Source organism: Acanthochromis polyacanthus, chromosome 6, assembly GCF_021347895.1.
Source record: "Acanthochromis polyacanthus isolate Apoly-LR-REF ecotype Palm Island chromosome 6, KAUST_Apoly_ChrSc, whole genome shotgun sequence".
In the NCBI taxonomy this organism is placed as follows: Eukaryota; Metazoa; Chordata; class Actinopteri; family Pomacentridae; genus Acanthochromis; species Acanthochromis polyacanthus.
The window spans coordinates 41,620,381-41,647,327 of NC_067118.1; the positions used below are offsets into that span (position 1 = coordinate 41,620,381).

Genomic DNA, 26,947 nt, shown 5'->3' on the forward strand with positions numbered 1-26,947 from the left:
GATGACCTCTGGAAAATCACAGCAATTTGTAGCTGAAGTATTCCTTTCTGATTACGCCAGAGTTTTATCATTGTACAATGTTTCTCACAGTGTAGATGTTTGGAGATTGAAGCGTTTAGATCCAAGAATTCGTTGGATGTTTGGTGTTCTGGTGAAGTTGGGGATGAGATTTATAGTATTTCTGAATTTAACTGAAAATGTTAACCCTTACAAGGCCTTGTTTCTGGAGAAGTACACTAAAACGTATACTAAAACCACTTAATCCATAAAAATATCGATCAAGTCTTGCGAGGTCGCATTTTCGTAGACGTTTGCCATCGTGAAGTTCGGTCGTGTTATTACGGTACACGGCCCCGATAAAAGTTTCGTAATTGCAGCTTCGTTATAACGGCTCATACGGCTTTATCGTTTGAAATAAGCAAATTTGGGGCCAATGTTTATGTCTTACTCTTGGTCGACTTAAACATACGGATGTGTGCATATTTTATGTTAATTAGCGAGCCGAAATTATTCGGTTTCGGCTGTGTGTATGAGTTAGCCTAGCCGCGCTAGACAACCCACGGCAACAAATTTAATTCTCTGCCAGGGTGGGTCTAGTTACCCTCCATAAGGCTCGAGGCTGGATGCTCCTAAAACTGGCCGGACGAATCACCATGAAGTGTAGAGTCAGAGGGCGGGCGTAACTAAGTGACGACAGAGGCGAGACGATTCTGACAGAAACAACCGGCGCACAATAAACAGTTATCTTTGGACTCGGCTTTGGCCACAGCCCTTAAAGATTTGAAGCTAAAATTCAACTTGAAAGATAAACAAAGGACGGCACTGAAGTGTTTCATTGAGAAGAAAGACGTATTTGGACTTATGCCGACGGGATATGGCAAATCCTTAATATACCAGTTGGCTCCGCTGGTTGGGAAGCTAATGGGACTTAGCCACAATCCACCGGTGCTCTCGGAACTACGTCAGCCTATTCGTTGCGTTGATTGGTTGTATACCTACCCAATTGCTGCAGAGTGATTTGATAGACAACCTTTTAGCCCGCCTCCCTCCCTGTCGAGCTTCCCTAGACCCTTGTGCCGTCAGAAACATGGGTCTAGCGTGGCTAGGCTATGTACGTGTAAGCGTGAACTGAGTATACTCGGTCCCGTCTTTTTAAGGTTTAAGTGTAAAATGTACGACTATGTTGTCTAGCGTGATTAACAGATGTTTGTGTTTGTGTTGTAGATGACAGCGAGCCAGTGGACAGCATGTACGACACAGAGGCCAACCTCCCGGGTTTAGCAGCCGGCAGCGGAGGCGGCGCCGACAGCCCAGAAGACGACGCTGAAGACGGCGTTATCAACATGTCCCCTTTGCCCTCACCGACTCCTTCCCATCCAAACAACAACCACCACCACCTGCTGCACCCCCACATCTACGCCTCCCACCACCACCACCACCACCACCTTCACAATAACAGCAGCAGCAGCAACGACCAGGACTTCACCACACCCAAGGAGGGCTCGCCCTACGAGGCGCCTGTCTACATTCCAGATGACATTCCCATTCCCAGTGAACTGGAGTTGCGGGAGTCCTCGGTGCCTGGCGCCGGCCTCGGCATCTGGGCCAAGACCCGCATCGGTGTCGGCGAGAGGTTCGGTCTGCCCAACTCAAAGCACCACGGGGCCATCAGCAAAGACAGCTCCTTCGGATGGGAGGTAGGACCCGGCCCAGCTTCTCTGTTTAGGGGTTGTTTGTTTCTCATTTGATGTCACTTCCACTGTGTGTCACTTTCAACCACTTGCACGCTGCAGCACAGGCACAGTAACACAAAATGAAGAAGCACTGAGGAGAGCAACGAACCTCTCTTCACTCACGCATTTCCAGCCATCACTCCTGATGCTCACAAGCATCTATCTCATCACCGGTGTAGATTCCCGTTCCATTTGCATCCCCTGTATGAGCGGACCTCATCTTTGATCCCAGCACACACACACACATTCACACAAACACGCACAACGTGCTCAATCCAGAATTCCAGCAGCACAGGGATGTCAGATGGAAAAATCTGGCTGATTAGTGGAGGTATCAGCTTTTCTGGGCGTCGGTCTGAATCGAGCGCGCTCATTTGGTCACGCCATCTGATATGGAAATGGAAGAAGCATGGCCCAGCGCGGTGGCGGCATATTGAACTATTAATTTTCATTTCAACATGACATTAGAGGATATTGAAGTTGCTTCAGTAAGCTCATTAGGGGGGAAAAAAAAGAACTCCTGGTCTCTGTCTCCCTCCCTGTCTCTGTCTCTCTTTCTCATGTGTCTAATCAGAGATGAAGTATACTGGCCTGCTTTTCATTTCACCGACTCCTCCGCTGTTCATTTTTAGGGGGCCGGTCATTCGCAGAGTCTCATATTACATTTGTATGTAATGAGGAATGGAGACTGGGAGAAGTTAATTATTGGAACACTGTTCTGGAAAAGGAATGATGTGCTTGAGTTCGACAAAACCAACCAATGTGCAGAGTTGCAAGATTTAGACCAGCGGGCCAGGAAATGTAGCGTACCCACGGCAAATATTCCAAATGTGCATTTAAAATGTTAAGGAATGGTGCATTTTTAGGAAGCATGCACGGTAATATGTTTAAGGAATGATGAGAAATGACAGAAATGTGTAATAGGGACAGGCCGATTATCTACCTGCCCGATTATCATGGCTGATTTTTGGCATTTTTGATTATCTGTATTGGAGAATTGCTGACCGATTATTGATAAAAAAATAACAAAAAACACGCCATCTGGTGTAGCCCGTGGTTCCAGAAATGCAAAAACTTAACAATGAAACACAAGCCATTGCCACAAACCAGGGAATGAGCTGCTTTCACAGTGGCTAAGGCTATGCTAACGGCTCACCGAAAAGAGAGCGTCTCAAAAGCGAAAATTAATACGCTGTAAGATCTGCACCTCGGTGGACAATAAAAGTGATAGAACAGTTAAAGATTAGGAAAATAGAGAAGAGAGGAGTTTAACTGATCAATCTCAGTCGATTCCACTTAAAAAGAAGAGCACATCCTTTCTACTTTGTGTTTTACATTTTCAGTTCTAGTTACCCTTATTAATGAAGAAGCCTTAGCCTAGCCACTCTAGACCCATGTTTCTGAAGGCACAAGGGTCTAGGCACGCTCGACAGGGAGGGAGGCGGGCTAAAAGGTTGTCTATCAAATCACTCTGCAGCAATTGGGTAGGTATACAACAATCAGCGCAACGAATAGGCTCCTAGAGCGCCGGAAATCAGAGGATGCGGGAGTTCGGTGAAGCCTTATTTATACAGTCAATGGGTGAAGCTCAAGTATATTACAGACATGTTAACAGAAAGATTATTCAGAGTCGGTGCTAATGGAGCTCAATGACTGTTGTCGTTTTTGTTGTCGACCCTGGCAGAGAATTAAATTCGTTGCCGTGTGTTGTCTAGCGCGGCTAGGCTAGTTGTTTCCGGTTGTTTCTGTCAGAATCGTCGCGCCTCTGTCGTCACTTAGTTACGCCCGCCTTCTGACTCTACACTTCATGGTGATTCGTCCGGCCAGTTTTAGGAGAATCCAGCCTCGAGCCTTATGGAAGGTAACTGGAGCCACCCTGGCAGAGAATTAAATTCGTTGCCGTGGGTTGTCTAGCGCGGCTAGGCTAAAGAAGCCTAGTAATGGATGACAACTTCTCTGCTATCACATCATGTTAAAACACTACATCAAATGTATTTTGGATGCAAATATCGATTGATTTTCAACAACTGGCATCTGCCCCATATCAGCTGATTCCTATTTTACCATAAGTTCAATGCAGGAGTTACATTTGTATATATATGTCTTCAAAGCATTTGGCCTGAGAAAAAATACCATGAGTGTGAGTCTCTGAAAAATGTGACGCATAGAAAACGATGTACAGGATTGCCTCATAGACTGAGTTTTAAATAAATTTCCAAGGAATCCCCTCATAGTTCCAGTCTGAAAAATGTCTCTTTTTTCTCTGTTTCCTTCCCACCAGTTGTAGGAGCATGCAGGCGATTAAGGCACACGCTATGTGGCAGCGCGCCAGGCCGAACATTTTCCTTTTTAAAGTTCGTATTATGGCTAGCCGTTTGGGGTGCAAAGGGCTTCTCCAAAAACTACACTTCTCGCTTCTCCTCCTTCCTTGCTAAGCTTTAGCTCTTTGACTTGCCGGGAAAAAAAAGGCCCCGTTAGCTCCGAAGAGATGCATCCACACATGCTCACAGAAGTGCGCTGGCATAGACACTAATGCCTCTCTCCAAAAAGGGAGAACATTCAGCATATTTGTGCACTTTCAGTATGTGTAGTTCTTTTATCCACTTTAGCTTGTTCTTTATTGAAGGGCATATATCTCTGCGCTTTGGAGGAAATCGCACAGATAGCCGTCTGTAAGGCAAAAGCACAATCTAGCATGTACAGCCCAGGTTCTGCCACTAATGTTGGCACATTTTTGGCCTTCCGAGACGCTTTAAAAATACAGTTTCCAGATCAGTATGCTGCTGCTGTTATCCTGAGGTTGGTTTTGTTTCCCTTCAAGGTAAAATCTTTAGTCTTTGCCTCTCAACCTGTCAAAAAAGGAGCAATTGATCCGTCTTCTCTTCTTTCTCCCCCATAATGGTCGTCAGAGGGCTGACTCCTGCTCAGGCTGTATTATTTTTTTTGAAGATATCGTGTCTGCTTTGGGGCTGGAAACCTTCAGAGACTCTCCTCTCCCAGACTCTTATCACAGACAGTCATAACAGTCAGGCCCGTTGATAGTCATCAACAGACTCCCCTGGGAGTCCCATACACCCCATTTCTTCCCCCCTTTTACCATTTACTCCTCTACTCATCTACTGCCTCTGGTCTTAGAAAAATAGACATGAGGAGCGAGCAACAGGCGTTTAGCTAAGTAAAGAAAGCTGTTAAAAGAAACGAGAGAGTGAAAAGGATTAATGAGGGTGGATAGAGGAAGAAAAGAAGATGCAGATAAACATATTTCTCACAGCGTCAGAAATGCAGAAGGAGGATAATACAGTTCGTGGAAATTCATGTGCGCATGAGTGTGCATTTCTGCACTCCTGAGCCAAAACAGAGGGATGTGTTATGAGAGATAATAAGTGAAGTCATCGGAGAGCTCTGAGGTGTAAATGTGATCGTATCTAACCGCGAGCTCACACATTACATCTCGGCTCTTCTTAGTAGGAAGTCAAAATTGGATTTGGAGCTAAATTTAGTTATCGGAGTGATTAGCTTACAGTAACTGTGCTTCTGTTTCATGAAAGAATAGGGTATGCTGGTGTTATTAGTGTTATTTCCCCCAAAACAACCTTGTTTTCTTCTTGACAACTGATTCTTTTAAAGCTGATTGAGTTATCCAAAAATGAAAAAACTAATTGTTGACTGCACTGTAAACTACAAGTAACCCTGTAATCCTTAAAAACACAGAATCACCACAATTATAGTTGCACGGTTTTCATCCATCAGCATTGACATACGACGTCTGTATTTGCACACTTGAATCCAAAACAGTTCAAATACGCTCGCTACATTTTTGTGGATGTTTTTTTTTTTTTCTTGAACTAAGACTGGCAATAACTCATTATGCTAACTCTGCCGGCACCGCGGTCTACCAGTGAACCCCAACGAGTCGACAATCACATGCTGGATGCTCTCTGGTTATCTGAGTGGAAGCGCAGATTGGTGGAGAGAAACAGTAAGTAACAGAAAAAGAGTACGAAGCAGGCGGAGGAAGAGAAAGGTGGAGAGGAAGCCTACTGTTGTCTGTCCTGGGGCGTCGGGAACTGGAAGAGGTGTTAACTCAGACTCATTTTAGCGAGACGGACAGCTCAATCTAAGAGCTGCTTCGCTGCAGGCCATGGCCATTCTCTACTGTCTCAGACGCCCTCTCTGGACCAGCACTGAGTCATCCATTTAAAAACCATTATGCTCCCCCTTTAGCACAACATGATAGAACGCCAGGGCCTCGAGGTCTCACAGATCGTGTGTGTGTGTGTGTGTCTGGGTGTGTGTGTAGGACTCCTAACCCCTCAGGATAGGAAGGCCTGAGCAAGTAGAGTGAGACAAGGCCCACAGAGAGTCCAGTGTGGGGATCTACCTTTCAGAGTGACTGCTGCTATTATCTGGCTGCTAGATTGGCCTGGCATGTCTATTGATAGAGACATGTCACCGTACAGTGGCTGGAGGTATCGTGCTCCTCACTGAATGGACTCACTGATCCAACTCCTTTGGGTGTTCGGATGGCAGGAGGTGGTGTTTTGGACAGAAGCCCTACATGTTAATAGAAACTAAAGCTGCATATTTGCATGTAAGCAGTGTAGTAGCAGCAATAAATCTGTTCTTAAAGCAGCTCAGGTTCAAAAAAGCACAACTTTGACTTTGGTCTTCGGTGGAAAATAAAATCTCTGTTTGTATTCTGAATATTTGTTTAAAGAAACGGTCCGGCCAAGCCCTCTTGATGCGATATTATCACCGTCTACACCTTCTCCCTGCCCTGTGGCCACTGGGCGTATCTTTGCACCTCTGAATCATAGCTTTTGACACTCCTCCAGCACCTATTAGCTTTGTCTTTTCTCTCTATCTTTTGTTTCTCCAGCTTGAGTGCTCGCTATCTCACCGAGTTGTCGCTTGAAGGTCACAAATCAGGTGTTGCAGCACATTCTCACGAGCTGTGAGGAGAATGTGTCACTTCTTCATCAGTTTTCAACAGTTTAATGACTGTTAAACACACGATAAAACAGTCCTGGAGTTCTAGTATTGTCAGTTTATGGAATATGAACAGTTCACACTTTCAAGTTATTGCTTAATAACAAGGGAGAGGCGTTTTGATTTTAGAGATGTGCATGAATGTAGACCGTTTGGACAAGGTCAGTGTAAATGCTTTCACATGTAAAAACGTGTATCGTAGAGTCCATGGCAGCCCTGCAGCAATGTCTGTCTGTTTGCAGCTATGGACCTTGAGATGACTTTGTTTCCAGGCAAACTTCTTTCTCTCCGTCCCTCATTCTTTCACTGTTTACTTTTTGTGGGGTGATTTTCCATATCAGTATCATTCATCCAGTGATGTGTGGAAAGAGGCGAAAAGAATGCTAGCTCTTCTGTTTAGCCAGCTATTGACTTAGTGATAGGCTAAGACGTCTGGCGGGCACTCTCATGTCGCCAAGGTCCTACGTGACAGATACCCATCCAACCGTGGCGTGATGTATCTCCCTCGCCCTCTGCCCGACATTAAAATCTCCGCCTTGACAGTTCGCTTGTCATTGTGATGCCATGCTTCTTTTGTCTGCGACTTAATCACCAAGCTAAGCTAGCGTCTTTGTTTTTTCAAACGTTCGGGAGAAGAAGTCCTGGCGCACCCTGACACTTATCTGTCCTGACCCACCTCTTGCGTCCTGAAGTGTTTGCTTGCCTTTTGTGTTTTTCCTGGGGAGGGCAAATGGCCAAGTTCCTACACAGCGAGATATCCCAACAGGGCATTCAAGGTTCAGCTTGCAACTTGTCTGATCTGTTTGCCTTTCACAGAAAGGTGTTTTTTATCTTGATGTTTGACCCTTAAGGTGACTGGTACTGAACTGATAGGGCAAAGAAAAAACTCCCTGGGACTGCCAGAAGACAGTAGTCACATCAAGTAAAAGGGTGGTGTGAGACAGAGGGAGAAAGAGAGAGAGAGTAAGATAACAACAGTCATTTCCTGCTTGATTTGACTAATGTGTTTTCCAGAGTTCTCACAATGGCACTCATGTTGTGACGCTTCAGTTATGAGTGTTAAAGATCAGATTAACCATAACAAAGGAAACGTTGATCTTGTATGAATCCATTTTCTTCATCAGTCGTACATTATCCCCTGTCGTGTGGACTATTGTATAGCACGAGTGAAGCTCTTCATGTAAATGGGGTCATTATCATGTCTTTTAGTAATCAAATCACGAGCATGCTCTGATGAGCACGGCCTTGAGCTGAGAGCACTTCTCCTCAAAGCCACTGAGGAAGGAACAGCAAGCCGTGTTAGCTGTTGCTCACATGTACTTTTATTGGAAAGTAGACGATAATGACATATTCTGAGGTAAGTTCGCCTAAATCACACATCAAAAAAACATATTTTCTTATCTTCTTAGCCCTTGCATTATACGATTCTAAAGTTAGCTGTGAGATATTCACCGCCTATATACAGCAGTGACAAATACTTTTATTGTAATATTGACAAATTTGGGAAAAGTTTATTTTGTAAAGCCTCAGCACATGAAATGGAAAGTATCTTGTGATTAGTAGGAAAGCATGTTTTTGTGATATGAGTGAGCGGCTTCTTTCCAGTTTTGCTTAAAATGTCCTGTTCTTGAATGTCATTTCATATTTGTGTTAACAGACAAAATCCACATTATTTAACACTGCACACATGATACACAGAAAACAATACATTGTGAAGGGGCACGTTAACCCTTAAACATGGAAATTGTGAAAAGTCTACATTTTTTTATTTGCACTTACACATCTCATGACGCTTATGCGAAACCATTTGTTAACATAAGGAGTTACTTTGGCACATGTGTGTGTAGTCCCACATTGTAATGAAAGGGATATCAAACCTGCGGTTTCTAATAACAGTATTGACCAACAGTGTGCGGTTTTCTGTCATCATTATTTGACTTTGACAGAAACCCCAAGTTTACACACGGAGCAAAAACACCAGAGAGAGAGCGTAACACCACAAGGCCCGGGCCTGGGTGCTGTAATATCTTCCATTCACGTTCATTTTATGTAGGTTTTAAACATGCCATTAGCCAATTTAATCCAATTTTCCCAGCTTTCGGAGCACTCCAGTGGAACAGATTCCATCTAATATTAAACATATGGTCACCGTTGCCCCTAGAAACACCACAGCAGAACGGGGCTTTTTAAAGAACCTGTTAAAGACAAGCCTCCTATGTCCCAGTGCAAACCATTGTCAATTATCTCCAATGAACATTGTAATTGATAACGAGGAAGCAGGGCAGCAAATTAAATGTCAGGTTTGATTAGAAGCCTGATGCCTTATCATTTGTTCATAACTCGTTACCAACATCTGTTAATTAGTTAATAAATTAATCTGCAGGGCTCAGAAGAAAAGGTGCACAGGCTCCCGAGGAAGTACACGGGGCAAAGTCATCCATCTTTGAAGGGAGTAGAACTCGACAAATATTGTCCCTGGGATTTGGACTGTTATTATTTGGTCACTGGTTTCAGGCCTCAGACACTCCAGCCAGCCATTCTCAATGGAACCTCTTGTTTGCCTGAATAACCCCCCCCCACAATCTCCTCACGCATCTCCACCACAATGCCATCCTTTATTGCATGCGGTTTCTCTTTGCAGACATGCTTAAACATTAATTTAAAAACCCTCACATTGGCCCATCAGTCCTTGGTGGTGAAGCACAGGTACCTCCTGTCCAATCCTCTATTTCACTATGCATCCAGAGAAACCCAATCGTTCATCATCGCCCTGATGAATGGTCCCATCAGTTAGGGCCTCGGGGCAGGAGCAGACAATGACACTGCTCTTTGCCACACTGGACGATTATGACATTTGTCAAATGCTGTTTGTGGAGATACTTAAAATTATGCTCTTGTGAAGAAATGCGAGCCCTGAAGTGTATGTTGGCTGCAGATCCCTCTCCTTCCTCCGTTTTCACTCGCTTTCCCTTTCTCTCTCTCACTTTAAATCTCAATCCCTTGTGCTGCTTAACATTTCTGTGACTCAAGCAGGAGGTGGTGACCTATTAATCAGGTTCCCGTGGCTGTTGTGATTGCCATTTTCCATAATCAGATACACAACACGGCCCAAAAGCCTTGGCTGTAGAAATACCGATTTTTCTTAAGTCCTTGCAGTTCCTGGGCTGCACTGTAGACCTTAATGCAAAAGCAGCGAGCCCAGGAGGAAAACGAAGCACACGGCTGTGCCTTTTAATTACTTTTTATTAGGTGCAAAGACTAACGTTTCAGCACAGTGTGTGTCTTTGTCCGAGCAAAATGGGAGCGTATAGACAGCCTTTAGAAGCATGTGTTTGTTTCTAGCAGTTGATGGATTCTTACTGATCAGTCATTTTAAAACAAGTTAAAAAGTTCAGGTAATCTTTTCTTTTTCCTCTGTTTTTTGTAAGTGTCTCATTGTTTTAAAGAGGCCCAGATATATACTGCAGGTTTAGGTGTGTGCCTGTACGGTAATGAGATTGAACACAAACATGTACAGGCATACACACCGTACGTTACCACGTGCACACACATCCACACAAACATGAAGAGACACAGGCAAGGCAGGGAAAAGACATTCTCCCGTGTTTTTCTTTCCTCCACTCAGTCATTTAGAATAACAAGGTAGAGTGAGAAGCTCAACACGATGACGACATCAGATCTAAAAACAGTGTTGAACTGTCGAAGTGTCAAACACGCCGGGACGTCTTTACTTTGGAAAGTCTCTGGAATCGCTCGAGTGATTTTCACTCATTTTCTCCACCGCTGTCACTTGGGAGCGAGACCTGGCGTCCTGTCTGCATGAGACAACAAGGAGGGTTTTTTTTTTTAAACAGAGATTTGTAGTGGTGTGTTAATGTGTGTGAGCGTCTGGATGTGTGTGTCCAGTTTTCTGTTAATCGTCTTGGGCTCTGGTTCACCCTCCATGCACTCCTAAATCAGATTCCCCCAAGAAAAACAGCCTCTTAACATGAGCTTGGTGTAATATCTCAATTTAGTGCGAGTTCCTGTGTCCAGGAGACAAATAACAATTTTAACAGAGATTTTGAAACATTTCATTTCTATGACTGAATTGCCTCATTAGATCTAGTTGCTGTATTTGACGCCAGTTACACACCACACAGTGTATTTTAAAGTTTGTTGCAGTAGTATGATTGCTGATTGTGATGTTTCCTCCTGTAAAAATATAGAGCAGCTTGAAAAGAACTTTACAGGGATATTTATAGGTAAATATTAAATGATTTATCCCTTACAGGGCCATGTTTCTGGAGAAGTACATACACTAAAACATATACTAAAACCACATAATCCATAAAAATATCGATCAAGAGCTTCATGATTGCGGCTTCGTTATAACGGCTCATACGGCTTTATCGTTTGAAATAAGCAAATTTGGGGCCAATGTTTATATCTTACTATTGGTCGACTTAAACATACGGGTGTGTGCATCTTTTATGTTAATTAGCGAGCCGAGAATGTTCGGTTTTGGCTGTGTTTACGAGTAAGCGGGAACGAGTATACTCGGTCCCGGCTTTTTAAGGGTTAAGCTCAAAATGTGTATGAATGAAAATCTGTCTAGTGAGATATCTTGGTAATAATGATTCAAACCCCTAACAGAAGACAGACAGCTGTGTGAAATGAGAGAGGGCTTTAAATCTACAGGAAAAAAACAAAAGCTAAGTCAGGTTTCATCACAATCCGATTTGTTAGGTTCAGTGTGTCTTTGAAAAAAGAGGCAAACAAACAAACAAGTGAGCGAATAAGAACAAATCAGAGGCAACAATAACCTGACTATTAGTTTGGATGTCCAGAGGGAAAGGGAAGCTGAAAGAGCCGTGCTTGATTTATGCAAATCTTCTTAATCGTCAAAGCCGTACAGTGCAAGCTTCTCAGTCATTCTGTCCTTGATAAATGTCATATGACTGTGCTCTGTGCCACTCTTTCTGGAGAGGAGGTGAGCTGATGTCGGAGCAGCTGGTACGTACTGGTACCCACATGGCACCTCAAAAGGGAAGAAAGAAAAAAGAAACAGGAAAGTTTTCTGCTTCTCTGAGACTCTTAGGCTTCAGACATGTGATGCAGAAGTTATGCCAAACAACAGAACAAAAGCATTATCATGTTGTGCAGCGTGTGTGTGGCTCTACGTGTGCATATGTTGGGAGAACTTACCCCTTCATCTGCAAATGAGCATTAAAATTATAGATTGGAATTGAGCAGTTGATACTAAATAGCATAAACCCTTATTCATAAAGTCTTTATGTTGCTTTGTTTGCTGATATTTCCTCGAGCCTGAGGGTTTCTGGGGACAAAGCTTGCTCCCCTCTGCTGGCCAAGAGCTCACAATGCCATTTTCTGGTGCTAAGTGCTTTTAACTTTTGTTGTAGCTGATGTTGTTTCTTCACGGAGAGAACAGCAGACATTCTACTGTAGGAAAAAAATACAAGTGTACAGTATAAAAGCAGGCCAGCAAACACACAAAAGCACTCACAGTTTGTCACTTGAAGCAAACTACTCAAGGAGAACAAGTCAGCACTTCTCTAACCCTTCTTCTTCCTCCTCTCCTGTGGAGTGAGGTGCATGAGACAGGACTTCATTTGCTCTCTTTACCACCACACTTTTCATTTCCTAATTTCTTTTTTTAATATCTTTACCTTTTCTTGTACATTTCACATCTTGAGTCAGTGCTACACTTGCGTATACGAACACTTGTGTCCAGCATGATCCTTGCAGGCAGCTTTCATGCGCTTTTATGACAAAAATACACAACATGTGCTTTAATTATACCAAGATCACACACTCAAATCTTTCCTTTTGTGAATCATTGATTTTTCAACCGCCTCTCTCAACCTTATGTGGCCTCTCTCTCTGTTTCTCCTCTCCTTCCTTTCTTTTTGCTCCGTCCTCCACTTTTCCTGGCCTCCGGGGTCCCAGTGCTTCTAATTCGGCCTTATCAGTGAAGTAATTTAGCTGCCACAGCTTGGGTTTCTGTCGCGCGGCGAGTGGCCCCATTGTCCGGCCCTGCTTTTGCTGAGATAAACCCTCAGATTGAACAAAGTCCGCGCTGACCTTTACAAACTCCCAAATCTCGCTGTGTACACCCCTCCGACAGAGATTCTCTCCGCCTCGAGCTCTTTTCTTTCGGCGGCGGAGGCTCGGGGGCACATCAAATGGGCGGGAGACGGCGAATTGAGTGTGTGTGCATGTGTGTGAAAGACTGAGAGTGTGTGGGGTCAGGGTGGATTGAGTGAGCGTGAGATGGACAGGGGAGAAGGATTAAGATGGCTGACTGACCCTGTCTATATTTCCAATGGCACTTTGGTCTAAGAGGGAGGCGCAGGAGGAAAAAGTGCACTGCAAACAAAGCATTCAAGTGTGCATTTTTCTGTCCCCTTCAGACTGCGAGAGGAGGCTTTGGTGAGCCACATTCTCCGTCCTTCCTGCCTTGCAGAAATATGATTTCTTTGATGTCCAAGAACATCAGTCTGTGTGGCAGTTGATGTCTCTGAAACGACTCATTGAGAGAATCGTGACAAGCGCACCGTTAAACCCCATGTCTTTCCTCCACTGTTGTTTATCATGTCCTTCATTCCTTGGCAGAAGGCCTGAGAGGGGTCTGTTGGGATTTTTGCTTTGACCCGCAGTGAAACTACTAGAGGAGAACGGTTGAAGCCAAGTGCTTTGGTAGGGGTGGGTGGAGGGGGTCAGTGCTGTGGTGGGGAGACTTGGAACACAATGCAGCAGAAGTACCCTCTCCATTGTGAGCGACTGTCATCCTTCAGAAGCCACTCGACTACCTCTCCACACCGCAAATCCTCTCCGCTCGCTGTTCCGGCCGTCTGTCAGTCAGGCTAGGAACCTCATCAAAAGGTCTTGAGGTTGGGGATTGAGGCAGGGTGGAGGGGGAGGAGAAGCAGAATAAGAGTAGATATACAGTGAATATGGACAGGAGCAAAACAGGCCAGAAGTTCAGGTGTGGGTATAAGTGATGGAGGATCGGAGACAACCTACACCTCTCCTCCATTGGTCAGGGTGGCCCAGTGTGCATCCCGGCCTCTATCCCCTCCATCCATGCTTCTTCCTTCCCACCTCTCCCCGCACCCACCCACCCACCACCTGCCTGCAAGCCACCACCAGTGTTCCCAGGGAGATGAGCGCCACGGAGAAGAAGGCCCACAAGGGATTAACTTTTCACATGGCTGGGAGTCCTCGTCTCAAAAGACCTGACAACCCCAGACGGCTTGATTAAAAAAGAAAAGAAGAGAAGAGGAAAGGGGGGAGGGAGGGCACAGGAGGAGGAGAAGAGGGGGAATTCTTCACATGATGGCCCTGAGAGAGGGATTTTGGATATTGGGTGTCTTTTTTTTTTTCTCCCTTCGTCCAAAGCCCCCATGTCTTGGTTGAGAATGAGCAAATTGTTCCTCCTGTTCTCTCGCCAGTCCCTGTGTTGCCCGGCCTGAAGATGTGGGTGGGCACCGGCACACATTATTGACTCCTCGCAGGAAACCTGGGGATGTCCTGTAGTTTAAAAGAAGAAAAAAAAAAGAATCACAGTGGAAGTGGTGGCTTTTGAATTCACCTTTCGTCTTCCGTTTTTCTTTGATTACCAAACACACGAAGGAACCAGAATTTTCAGTCATCGATTCCATTTTGCCACAATGTTCTGATTATATCACGGTGTATTATTTATTCATCCGTCATTAATGTATTATCAAAAGCCTTCTGTTATTCTGTGTATGTCAGCATTGCATTACAGTCAAGGAAGACATTGGCAGAGAGAGTCGGCGAACCGTTGAGGGCTTAAAGTTCTAGTGTTCAAGTGGCAAGGCGCCCTATTTCCCCTCACTCTATCCCAGATAAATTGGGCATCTCAGGTTTGTCTGTGAGAAAGAGAGGACAAAAATCAAAACAAATGCTCCCACTGAAGTGAAGATGGGAGTAGGGGTTGGCTTTCCTCTCTGGCTAACGGATCAGCAACTCAACCTAGCGGGACAGCGGGCCACTTAATACCTCCCATCTTGTCCAGGTAACAGAGTGGCCCGACAGGGAGGTCAGCGAAGGTAGCAGGGTATCGTTTTACAGATCACCACTCACCCTCTGGCTTCCTCCACATGGCTCACTTACCCTCTTCTCATCTCCACTGCTGGGATACGCTCACCCACTCTTCCCACACCCCTCATGTAGGATACAAACATTCATTGAGAAAGTTTGTATCCTGCACCCAGTTTCTCCCTCAAGGTCCGCTCAGATGAACCAAAAGCCGTCCCACTAACCATATCCTCAGCGTTTCCTTTTTTTCTGGGATTTATTTAAACATCTATATCAGGTATTTAATTCTAAGTGCATTTTTTGTAGTCTTTTCTTTTTTGTTTACACCCCCCCGTCAAAAGTTTTGAGACGGTTTCTAATTTATTTGAATGAGAAAGTGTCTCAAAGCTTTTGACAGGCGGTGTATATAATGTGCAATAAAAAGGCTAATAGAACAACAAATAGTGCAAAACAACTAAAATATAAACAGATACAAGCAATAAACGACAAATGGTCAGCTGACGTAGTGGACATATTCAGATCAGAACAAGTACAGGGTAAGAATATGAGGAAATATTGCGAAATTGTTCAATTAGCTGCTGTAGCTCAAGTAGAAAAGTCATGTGACAGCATAAATACACACACACTTATTACAAGGAGTGTAATTTCTAAAAACAATTAAGTTTAGTAACTTCTGTCAACACTAGTAGTGCAAAGAACTAGAAACTCTATATCCAAGGGGCGACTAACACAGTCAATTAACCCTAATATCAGTCCAGATTTGTCATTAATCATGCCGCTTACTGGCCATATGGCCCCAGACTCCAAGGAGGCTCGGAACCTGTTTTTTGTGCACTTGACCTTGCTGATGCACTCGGGGGAATACAACAGCTGAGTTCTGTCCTCCAGGATGTTGTGGGCCTTCTTCCCGGTCTGCCAGATAAATAGATGAACTCACAAACAGATGACTAGAGCTGCTAGAATATTACAGTAATCCACAGGTGGTTTGTGTTGTTTACTAAAGCTGAGAGTGAGTGGTTGTAACGGCGCTCTGAGCAAATGCTTTTGCTGTTATCCGCGCTTTTATAATTCACGATTTAAAGAGCTGTAATTGAGGGAGTCGCAGCCGTACTTTGGAGGCGCTTTGATTTGTACACGCCCTGTCAAAAGTTTTGAGACACTTTCTCATTCAAATAAATTAGAACCCGTCTCAAAACTTTTGACAGGGGGTGTACATACTTTTCAATGATGGTGCAAAAACACAGTGGGCGCATTCTAAATTCTCCAGATGTCCCGTGCTATGTTCACCCGCTGTGCTCGGCTCATCTCAGAAATAATCACACTGACACGGTGCTGCAGCCCAATCCATAACTTGCCGATATATCCTGTTAAAAGCACAAAGTTACAGCCACTCTTTCAGAAAAATAAACAGGTGCCAATGTGTTTTTCTTTGTTTGATATGAGGGGCTACGCGATCGTCTGCATAACTATTTTAGTATGATTAGTGCTGCGATGCTGAATTATCAATTTATTAAGTATTTTATCTGTTAAAAAGTAATATATTCAGTAATTTCTTCTTCTCAAATATCAAATTTTGATGCATTTCTGTTGTAAATAGTTCTAAATAAAGCAATAGAGAATATGCACACATTACAGCGATCATTATTGTAACATAGGAAGTCTTTGTAGAGTTCTGTCTTTGTTGTTTTTTCTGCATAACTGGCGGAAAAGCTTTGGTCTAATCCATAAAGCAAAAGTTCGTGGCAGTTGTGGTCAAACTTTAAAAAGCACGTCGAGCTTCACAGCATGGACAGTTGGCTGCGCAGTGTGTTAATATGACAAAAAAAAATGACAGAAAGCATGTAAAGTATGTGGTCTCTAATAATATCCGCTCAAGGCTTGGACCCCCGCTATTCCTGAAGTGACAAAAGTGACAGAACAGATATGATACACTGACTCATATTCTTCTGACCCTCGCACTAAATCAGTATCCAATCAGTATTTCTTTGTCTGAGCGCTCCTTCCCTGCAGCACGGCTATCATTAAGTGACTCATTAAGGCCATCACAGGTAGGCCCACATCATAGCCCGCTGGTGGCTTTTAACGGGGAATGGAGTTCTTTCTACTGTAATGCATGCTGAAGTAGCTGGGGCTAATGCGACCCCTATAGTTTGGCACCACATTAGTGCCAGAAGACCCAGCAGTGAGCCTTTAACCTGGGGACGACAGGGCCGTGATTATGTTCTCTGCAGGGTAGGCTTGGCCAGACGACACACAAAGGGGCATGCATAGAATGACTTATAAAGACACCGGGGTAATTATCGGCTTATATTTTCCAGAAGTTAGTTATATATTTAGTCTTTTTATATTAGAGAGTTTTAGTTCGGAGTTTCAGTACAGATTTAGATCCGACTCCTCGCGTCTTCAAAGCATCAGTTCTCAAAAATGGTCAAAAAAACACCCCAACATATTTGCACTTTTATTCCAGGGTAAAAATCACGCCTTACCACTTGACTCATTTTAATTTTTGAACATGAATGCACCTGTAAAGGAGTGTATGAGCACGCACGGGTGCACACGCACACATACAAAATATCAGGTTCACATAGATTGGCACACTTACTCTGCCTGTCCCATTTCCCTTCGCCACTATATCAGCTCTACAGTTACCGTGTTTACTGTCTCTATTCACTTGCTAAGTCTTTCTCTCACTGTCTCTTTTGCACACACACACACACACACACACACACACACACACACACACACACACACACACACACACACACACACACACACACAGGTTCCAATCGTATTTCAAGATAATTCTCTCTCCTCTCGCTCCTCTTGTCTAAGTATCCTGAGCCACTAGACACTGAATGGACCACAGGGAAAGTTGATCTCACAGACACATATTCACACACACAAGTGCATACACACACACACACACACACTCTCTTACAAAACTGCGTGTGGTCCCAGCGTTTTAGTCCTCACCGTGTTTTCTAATGCTTCATCAGGTCTCATGGTCAGGGTCTTGGACTTCAGACTAATCTTTTAAATTCCTCACTGTTTCAGTCCCTTTTGTCTCATCACAAGTCACTTGCCCACCTTTATTGCTTGTCTCTTCTACTGTTTCCCTCGCAAGGTTTCACCTCTGCGTGACTGCAGTAGGTTTGCTTGTTTTCTTTCCCATCTTCCTCTCCGCTCTTTCTATTTTCTTCCTTCTTCTCCTATTCCCCCTTTGCATAATTCAAATCAGAATCCCCATGTGAGTACCTTGCTCTTGACCTAGCTTAGAAAGCTCCTGATTGCTTTAATAGCAGTCCTTGGACCTGGAAGGTGGGTGTCTTTAAGGAACTCTGGCGAGAATGGTGTGTGTGCAGTGTGTACTACCGAAGGGTGGTTGATTAGAACTGACCTCAAGAGTGTCAGGAGAAAAAGAAGTACAAATATGCAAAGTGGGCGTGTGTGCTTGCATAATTGGGGCAGAGAGGAGTGCAGCAAGGTCGAGTGGAACAAATGGTCAGCGGAGTGAACTCTATAAGTCTATAAAAATACACAAAAATAGTCACCGCATATGTATGCATGTTTAACGGGCTTTGGTCACTTTGAGGTTAGAGAAATGAGGGCGTCATGGAAACGGTTGCCAGTTAGGGATGAGGTACAGGCTTATGGTTTGTAGTGGGAAGCTCCCAGATGGAAATAAGTGTAAGTGTGAAGTATAGCCTTACTGAGAAAGAAGCCTTTTGTGCTTTGTCGGCTTACCCTCGGCAAGTAAGATTTAAAATATCAGCTGGCATACACAAAAGTAAAAAAGAAAGCCGACGTGTTTTGCAGAAGAGGCACAAATGTGCACAAGGCTAAGTCCTTCAACAGTGGGATTGCCCTAGCATTAGCCAAAGTCAGGAGCCCCCAAAGTAAGCCCGGCTAAGGTTGGGGTGAGGCCTGTCAAACCCAAAGATTGAGTTTGAATTAGGCCCACCATTCAAAGCGACTGAAAGGAGTTCCTGAGCCTCCTATTCTCCACCAGCAAATTGGGAGGAAATCTGGCTATTGTGTGGAGTTTTGAAGAGGCTGGTGCTGGGGAGGGGGCTGCACACTGTGCTTACCTATAGATGAGAGCGGAGACAAAGGGTCCCGGGACATCCAGGAGAGGTTTGAAATCCCTCTTGGCGAGAGACGGAGGCAGCCTGGAGAAGCTCCTGGTGTGGAAAAGGTCAACAGTGCTCAGTCAGTGTAGACACCAAATGGAGGAGGGATTTAACTTGAGAGTTTGCAAGGATGGAAAAGATGAAAGATGATTAGAATTAGATCAGAAAATAAGATTTCCATAATTTGAACAGGAATTCTAACTAGACTCTTTTTTAAATGTTTTAATATATTGTAGGAATTTTAATGAACTTGACTTAATTTCTTGTAGAATTTGAAGAAAAGCTTCTCATACCATCATCCACTTGGTTCAGCATCCCTGACACTTCCATCGTTTACTTTCAAACCCTCCATTTAGCTGATGTCATCCTTCATAGTAGTATATTTACAGCAGGTATAAACCGGTTGCAATGGAGGCACGACTCAAGCAGCAAAGTTCAGATCTTTGTCTGCTTCCCTCACGCAGCTGAGCTCCTTAAGTGTGTGAGAAAAACCTGCCAACAAAGCGACTCGCAGTGATGACGATGACAACGTTGGCCGTCTTTTAAGAGGGCTTTGATGGATGAGGATTGATGTGACCTGCGTTGAATTGTGTGCGCCTTGGCGTTCGCCGCCTGTGTGAGAAGACAGACCGTCCCTCGGGCTAAATAGTGAGAGTATCACCAGACGCACACTCACACAAAAACACACTTTTTAATGGGCAGTGTTATAGTGCAGCTACCCTCTTCCTGATCAGCACTGCAGCCCGGGGCTCTTCCGGAGTCTCTCACCCTACGAGAGTACGACTCCCCCCCACACACACACACCACTTGTCTGGGCTACTATACCAGTGCCACCCCTCTCTTCTTATTTTCTCTCCTCTCTGTCTCTCTCTCTCTCTCATTAATCAATGTCAAGCTGTCCAACAACAAGGCCGGCATTCTTTCTCTGCCTGCCTCCTTGGTTCCTTGTATATGTCATTGTGACCCCCCCCACTCCACCAACTCACCGACCACCATCGTCCTTTTCACATGGCCGCAGAGCCGAGAAACCCAGGCCCACTGTCAACTGCCAACATGAAAGGTTGCGCAGCGAAAGCAGGGAGAAAAAAGTGAGAAGGAGGCATTTTTTTCCTCTCACTTCTGTCTGTTTTTTCCTCCCCTTTTCCTGCCTTCGTCGAGCTGTGGGCAGAGAAGGATACCATAGTCGCTTACATAGTTCAGGGGACACGCAGGGAGGGGAAATGTGCTGGAAAAGAAGAAAAAAGAAGTTTGGATGAAGAAGTCGTGGGGGGTTGAAGGGGATATGTATGCCAGGCTTTGTGCCCCCGGATCCATCTTCCTTGCTTCTCTCCATTGATTACTGCTCCCCACACACGCAGTCATTGTTCCATACTCATCATTAACCTCTGGTGAAAGTCAACCACTGCTCCTCCTATCAAGATGGGAGCATTTCATCTTTCTAAAGCGGGGAAATAGATGTTTTACAGCCTGTTTTTTTTTTTTTTGCTGACGTTAAAACTTTGGCAGACACTCCAGAAGCGCAAGTCATTAACCTGAATATACATATCAAGGGAGAGGCAAGGCTTCGCTTAGATGAAATTAAACTTGATTATGGTGAAGCGATGCTGACGCTAGCCATAAGGACACACTCGCAGACATGCTCACGTAATGTTCTTTCATGTGAGACACTCGTATCCACGTGGAAAGCTCAAAATCAGCACCTGCAGCATTTCTGTAGTTCCCGTTACTCATGGGTGTCTCATTCATTGTCATAGATTGTATTTTCTCCCATTTTTTCCATCCTGTATTCCCACTATTAACCTGAAAACAAGTAAAGCCAATCACCGACCATCCTATCACTAATACCCCTTTTAAACACTTAACTGTCCACGTTTACATTGAATAATGAGACCACTTCTCGCATGAGCTCCTCGGCATGCTGTTTGTTTACAAAGAAGAAGATTGCCTCCAAATCAGCAGTCATTTAAAGGGAGGAAGGAGGGGGAAGCATGTGCTTAGAAAACCTCTTTCTCTCTCTGTGCCCTCCTTCCCAGAGCATCTGTATGTATTTGTTGTACTAATGAATGGAACAAAAGTTTCCGGGGGCCTGGTGGAAGGGGGGGGGCGGTCTGTGAGGGGAGAACAGCCATGAAGTGGAGTCTGCTGAGTGGTCAGTTGCCATGAGATTGACAGTGAGAGAACAGAAGACATAAAAGTGATGGAGACTTGACTCCGCAACTTCTCTTCTTTCTCTTACCTTTTCCTCCAGTCGCTCCCCTACCCTTCTCTCTAGATGATGGATGACCTTCCCTCTTATTCATGTCAAAAGCTCTTGCCCTCCCCAGACTTCCTGTGCACATTTGCACACAAATGCCACACTATTTCAGCAGTCTAGTCAACCGCCGTGTACACCCAAAACAATCAGTGGTAACCAAGACTCCAACCTCTCAACCTCACCTGCAGACTTTGTCATAACCACATATAAACAGATGGGCACCCTCACCGTCACTCCCACAGAGAACTTTACCTCCAGGCAGCAGGTATGGATTTGTTTTCGAGTTTGAGTCGAAAGAATGACCGGAGAGACAGATCAGGAGAAGGGCAGGTAAAGAGCAGAGAGCAAAGAGTGCAGGACAGACACTTGGCGGTAAATTACTTTGCCAATCAATCTTCCCCCTGGGTGCCCTCGATGGAAAGCTGTCCAAACTTTCCTTCAGTACTCGGTAATCCTCCTACGGTTTGCCAGTGGAGGGCCGGAAATAGGATGGACAAACAAGTGGCAAGAATAAATGTAGCTGGGAGGGGAGAAGAGGAGAAACTGGCAGGTCAAGCTCAAGAGAAGTCGTGTTGTGGCGGCAGAGTTTGGATTAAAGAAAAGGGAGAGATTTGCAGTAGGGGGTGGAAGGAGACTCGTTTAAAATGTGGAAAACTGTTAAGGAAGGTTTGCACTGAGGAATGCATCGTATTTCTCCTCGATTTTGGGTTCAGTGGCTTCCGTCACACACACTTTCTCTCTTTCACACACACACACACACATACACACCTAAGCTCAAGGATCTTCATGGGTGGCACGACAGGGTGACACGCTATGACTCAAAACATGTGACACGTCCCAGTGTAAGACCACAGGGATCTGCAGTTAGACACGCAGAAACGCATTTTTAACTCCCATCTTTTTAGTTTTCCTTCTTTAGCAACAGTGGCAACAAGTGGAGGATCTCACACACACAGCCACATGCACCTATACAGCCTTTTCTCCTTTTACACTTGTTTTGTGGCAAGCTTGAGAGTGTCTGCCCAGAACTGTGAAGGGAGAGTGAGAACTCTTGGGAATGTTAATTTGGTAATTTGTTGTTTTTTAAGCAGGGGAGGGATGGCGGCGGCGGCGGTGATGGTGCACACACACAGTCGGTGTGTTTGTCTGTTGGTCGGGGGGAGGAGGAGGTTGCAGAGAGGTGGGTGGGGGAGAGAGGGTAATTCTGGGTGACAAGGTCCAGCTCAGTGATGCAGATGACTCCCAACCAAGTTATTTTTCTTTGAGAGAATTGGGCAAAAATACCATGACGGTTGGAGAGCAAGAAGCGCCCCATGCCCATAGAAGGTATTAAGATGTCTCTGATACATAGCTGCCCTCCTCCTCCTCCTCCTCCTCTTCCCCATGTCTCTTACCCTCTCTCTCACTCCTAAATCTGGGATGGTGGCCAAGTGCCACCAAGGACACTAAGGCTAATAAATCATCCTCATTTCAACATCTGTCCAGTCCCAAAGGGCTGCCCACTGCCTCCACCCCACCCCTTGTGAAGATGGGTCCTTGGCTTTATTCCTCTTTCAGCATCCTTCCACACTCCCCCACTGACACCCCCTCCCAGACTGACAAAACGTCTATTGTCCCATGCCCAAGTGAAGAAGAGACCCTCTTTTACCCTCTCTGACAAAAGCCGTCTGAAGCCAAGATGGGGACTGCCAGCCGAGATGCCTGAGACCCAGCAGGGGTACCCCCCTCTCTCCCCCTTCTACTTTTCTCCCGCCTTCTGGTTCATCCATCCCTCGCTCTCTCTCTCTCTCTCTCTCTTTTTTTTTCACTTTTAATACTCCCCTCCTGTGGGGGTCACTCACTCAGCTCACCCCCCACCCCTTTCATAGTGGTGAACTCTCAGCCTCGCATAAAGACATCAAGTGACAGCAGTGAGAGAAAACAGCCAGATTTGGCAGAAAGAGATATTCGACATGGCTGTCAGTGCCCATTCTGCATGCCTTTTGTTCCCTCGGGTGTAGTTGAAATAGATAAATAAACAGTCATAGGCTGAAAAGCCGGGATCAGAAGCTTGTCGCATTTATTCATATTGAACGGAGAAGAAAAAGAGGCAAAAACCTGCTGCTGCCAATTAAGAAGAATGAGACAAAACTCAATTCACAGTGTTTAGATTTGTTTTCATGACCGAGGCTAAAACTAAGCCATTCAGCCGCTTTCTTGTGCTTTGCTCTAAGGATGGCAGTAGGTCTTTAGCATTGTGGGTGTCTCCTTGTGGCGGAGATGATCTGGGAAGTTGTCTCTGGACTCATCAGTTAAGAAGCGGTCTCTCCACGGTTACTCACAGGGCTTCATTTACTGTGAATGCGCGCCGGCTTTTCCCAGCACCTCCAACTCGCCCCCAACAACAGGGAGTACCGCCCACAACTGTGCACGGGCCAGACTCCAGCCATGTTCACAGGACTGTCTGCATATAAAGCGCAAAGTCAAACCACCTTGCAATTTTACAAAAAAAAAAAAGACCCAGTGAAGAAACGTTTATCATAAATTTATATCTCTTTGCATCCTTCACACATTGCAGCTATGAAATAAGAAAATGGTTTACGGCATTAATTACAAGGCAGCGGTGTTAATTATGATTATATAAAGAAATTCTGCATTCTTTCACAATATTTTGATCCATTTTCCAGTCTTTATTGGTGGCCCTCAAACCTTAACTTTATGCAAATGTTTTCATTTTGCTGAAACTGCTCAAGCAAGGAGGAACATTTACCAACAAGGTCCTGTGATGAATTAGTTAATTAGTGTTGGTGGCATTTTTGGTTTCATATTTTATTCTGAATTATGTAGATGGAGGCACTGTAATTAATGTTTTTTTTTTTTTTCTTTTTTGTGGTGGGTCATTATGCATGGAAATGTATTTGCCTCTAATTCAGAGTTTTTAGTGTGAACTCGTTATAAGTGGCAAGGGTTTTCAGTTTGGGAGTACATTTGCACAAAAGGCTTTTGACAAGAATTGGTTTTTCAGTATTCATTTTGACTAAATATGTTTTTTGTTTGCTTTGTTTTTTTCAATTAAGTCATCACAGTGATGGTCGCAGATGGAAGATCTCTAATCTGATTTTCCGCCCCCCCCGTGCAAATTCCTTCGCAGCTCTTCTCTACCTCCTGCAAAACATTTAGATTTCCAATTAGCCACTGAGAAGAATGGCTAATTTACCACAGCACGCAGGCGCCTGATGTCTCAATCTGCCGGGTGTCAACACTGTGAAAAGGAGTACTCTGTATCCATGTAGGCACACACACACACTTCCAGAGAGAGAGAGAGACAAGCGCATAAAAGAAAACATGCTGCACTGACTGAGAGCTTTGGGAACAGATCATATCCAGTGAGGGGCAGCGCGAGGAAAAGTCAAAGCAGTTAAAAAAAATAAGAAACAAATAAGAGAAGCACACTTTTACAAAAAAAAAAAAGGAAAGAAAATAGTGAAGAAGGGTCTTGTTGAGGCACAAGAGCAGCAGGACAGGCAGCAGTTCAGCGGTGGCCCCAGATTGACTCGTCTTGGAGTGGACAGCCAGCCAGCTCCTCCACACAACACCCACATTGTCCGCTGTGCCAACGAGCCAGAGCAGGGCTCCGCTCCTCAGGGGGCTGCCTGAGACGAACACATTATAGATACATGTTAGCCTTGGCCCGACCTTCTGTATACTGTGTGAGGCATTCAGCGGAAGGGAGACAGAGGAAGGAGGGTGGAGATGAGAAATGAAACGCATATGGAAGTTATTGAAAGCTACAGAACGGATAAGCCTATCCGACAGCTTAACGGCCCCCCAAAAGTCTTAAAAAGTCTTATAAAAGGAGCAGTCATATCACTCTTACATATACTGAATTTAGAATACTGTGAAATAAGATATACTGTTTCTGCACGGGGGGTAAGAAGGGGAGAGATAAAAGGGGAGAGATGCTATTTTGCGAGACAAGATGTTTGCAAGAAACTATCGGCTTCATAAAAGCCGGTAGTTTCTGCTGTGGTTGTGTGTCAGAATCAGCTTGCTGTATCTTCAGTCTTTTTCTTTGTGCCTTATGAGGCCTCCTGCTCGTCCTGATGGGGAACCTCAAACCTGCAGCGCTACCATGCTGCGTAACGGTCACTAACAAATCATGGAGATTCCTCCTTTTGCACTGATGAGGAGAGAGAAAGAGATTCCTGTCTGTCTCCCAAAACTTGTGTCTGTCACGCTCCCTTTTTTCAGCCTGCTGGTAAAAACACCCTGTTCAAATGTTGTTGTTTCGGCTTTTATCTCACCACTGTCCTTAACCAGAGGCTGGCCGGCTGACTCTCCCCAAGTTATCTATGCAGATCTGCTGCCAGTCGCTCATTCACTTAAGGCCCATCAGCAGCCACAGTCTTATCTCGCCCAGGGCAGCCCTGTGATAACACCGTTAACAATAGTAATGTGCGGCGCAAAGGAGCCACTGGAGCTGCCACTGTCAGCGTGGATAAGTGAGTTCAAGGGCTTTAAGCATCTGGTGACGTTGCACCAAATTGAGGCTCCTCTCTGCTGCCATCTAATGTAATGTGCGTCTTCCTTTTTAGTTCTCTCAACCCTTCCCTTGTTCCAATGTTAACAGTGTGAGGGGGGAAAGGGGGGAAAAATAAAAACCTTGACAGAGCTGGAGCTGGTCAGGACTGAACAGAGCCTTCTCTCCCCATGCGCCTTAGGGAAAACACTGGTGTTATTTTAGAAATCACACTGTTAAAGATTAATGTGGGCCTGGAGGAGTGTGTCATCGTTCCTTAACGACAGGGCCGAGACGCCGAATAAAGCCGGCACTGTGTTCTGTCCCTCAGCCCAAGGACAGATAAGTTTCCTCTCACCAAGCTCACCCCTGCTCTCTCTCCTCGTTTGTCCAGCAGCTCTCTGTCTTTAAACCATCTCTTTGAACCGCACGGGCCAAAATGAGCAAAACATTTAATGAGTGTATCGCTCCAAAATCAGATTTCTTCCCTCCTCTTTGTTTGGTTCTTTTTTTTCTGTTTTGTTATTGAAATAGACCGAAGCATGGCTGAAGAACTGCACACGTTCTGGCTTTGCAGATACAAAAACAACATAAAAAAGGGGGTCAAGGGGATATTTGCAAAAACATTTTCCATGCTGATTGCTCTACTTAGATGACTAATGGAAAATCCCAGTTTCAAGTTGTGACCATGCAACCTCCCCCAATAAAGTCATCTGTCATCATCCCATGGACAGGCCAGACAGACAGACAGCTATAAACTAGAAAAAAAGAGCATCCTATCTACATATCATGCCTTTGTAGCTATAACAGCCAGGAGGATGATGATTAAATAAAATAAAACCAGTATAAGAGACACAGGTGAAGATAATAATGATAAGAGTTTTTAACAGCTGATGATGCCCACGATAAAGACCTCTAAGGTTTGATGAATCTTAAGTCTGAGGTGTGCAAATGGGACTTAGTATCCCCTGCTGAAGGTTTTTGCTGATAACGGAAGCGCTCGATAAGCCGGGGAACATCAATCTTAGTGACAGAGATAGTCTTTGCTTCTCGCTAATAGGGTTGTAAAGAACCTTCACCTTATATGGCCCAGCTAATAAACTCATTTGTGATGAGCCCGAAGGTCAACTGTGCGGATATTCATATTCAGCTGCACATGACAGGTGGTCTTTGTCTTCCACAGACAGTGTTTGGCTTCGTCTGACTCACTGCAGATGTAAGGATCTAAATCTTAATGGTTGGTATCGATGGAACAGTTTTTGGTTTATAGGCATGAGAG

General features: G+C 44.7%; 1 protein-coding gene across 7 annotated transcripts in view; it reads left to right on the forward strand.

Moving 5' to 3' along the window:
- prdm16 (PR domain containing 16) overlaps nucleotides 1-26,947 on the forward strand; it is a 201,483-nt gene that overhangs the window by 72,301 nt on the left and 102,235 nt on the right. For all 7 annotated transcript variants that reach the window (XM_051949247.1, XM_051949248.1, XM_051949250.1 and 4 more), the window contains exon 2: nucleotides 1,225-1,697. In XM_051949247.1, the coding sequence (XP_051805207.1) occupies nucleotides 1,225-1,697 (473 nt within the window). The remainder of the gene's footprint in view (nucleotides 1-1,224; nucleotides 1,698-26,947) is intronic.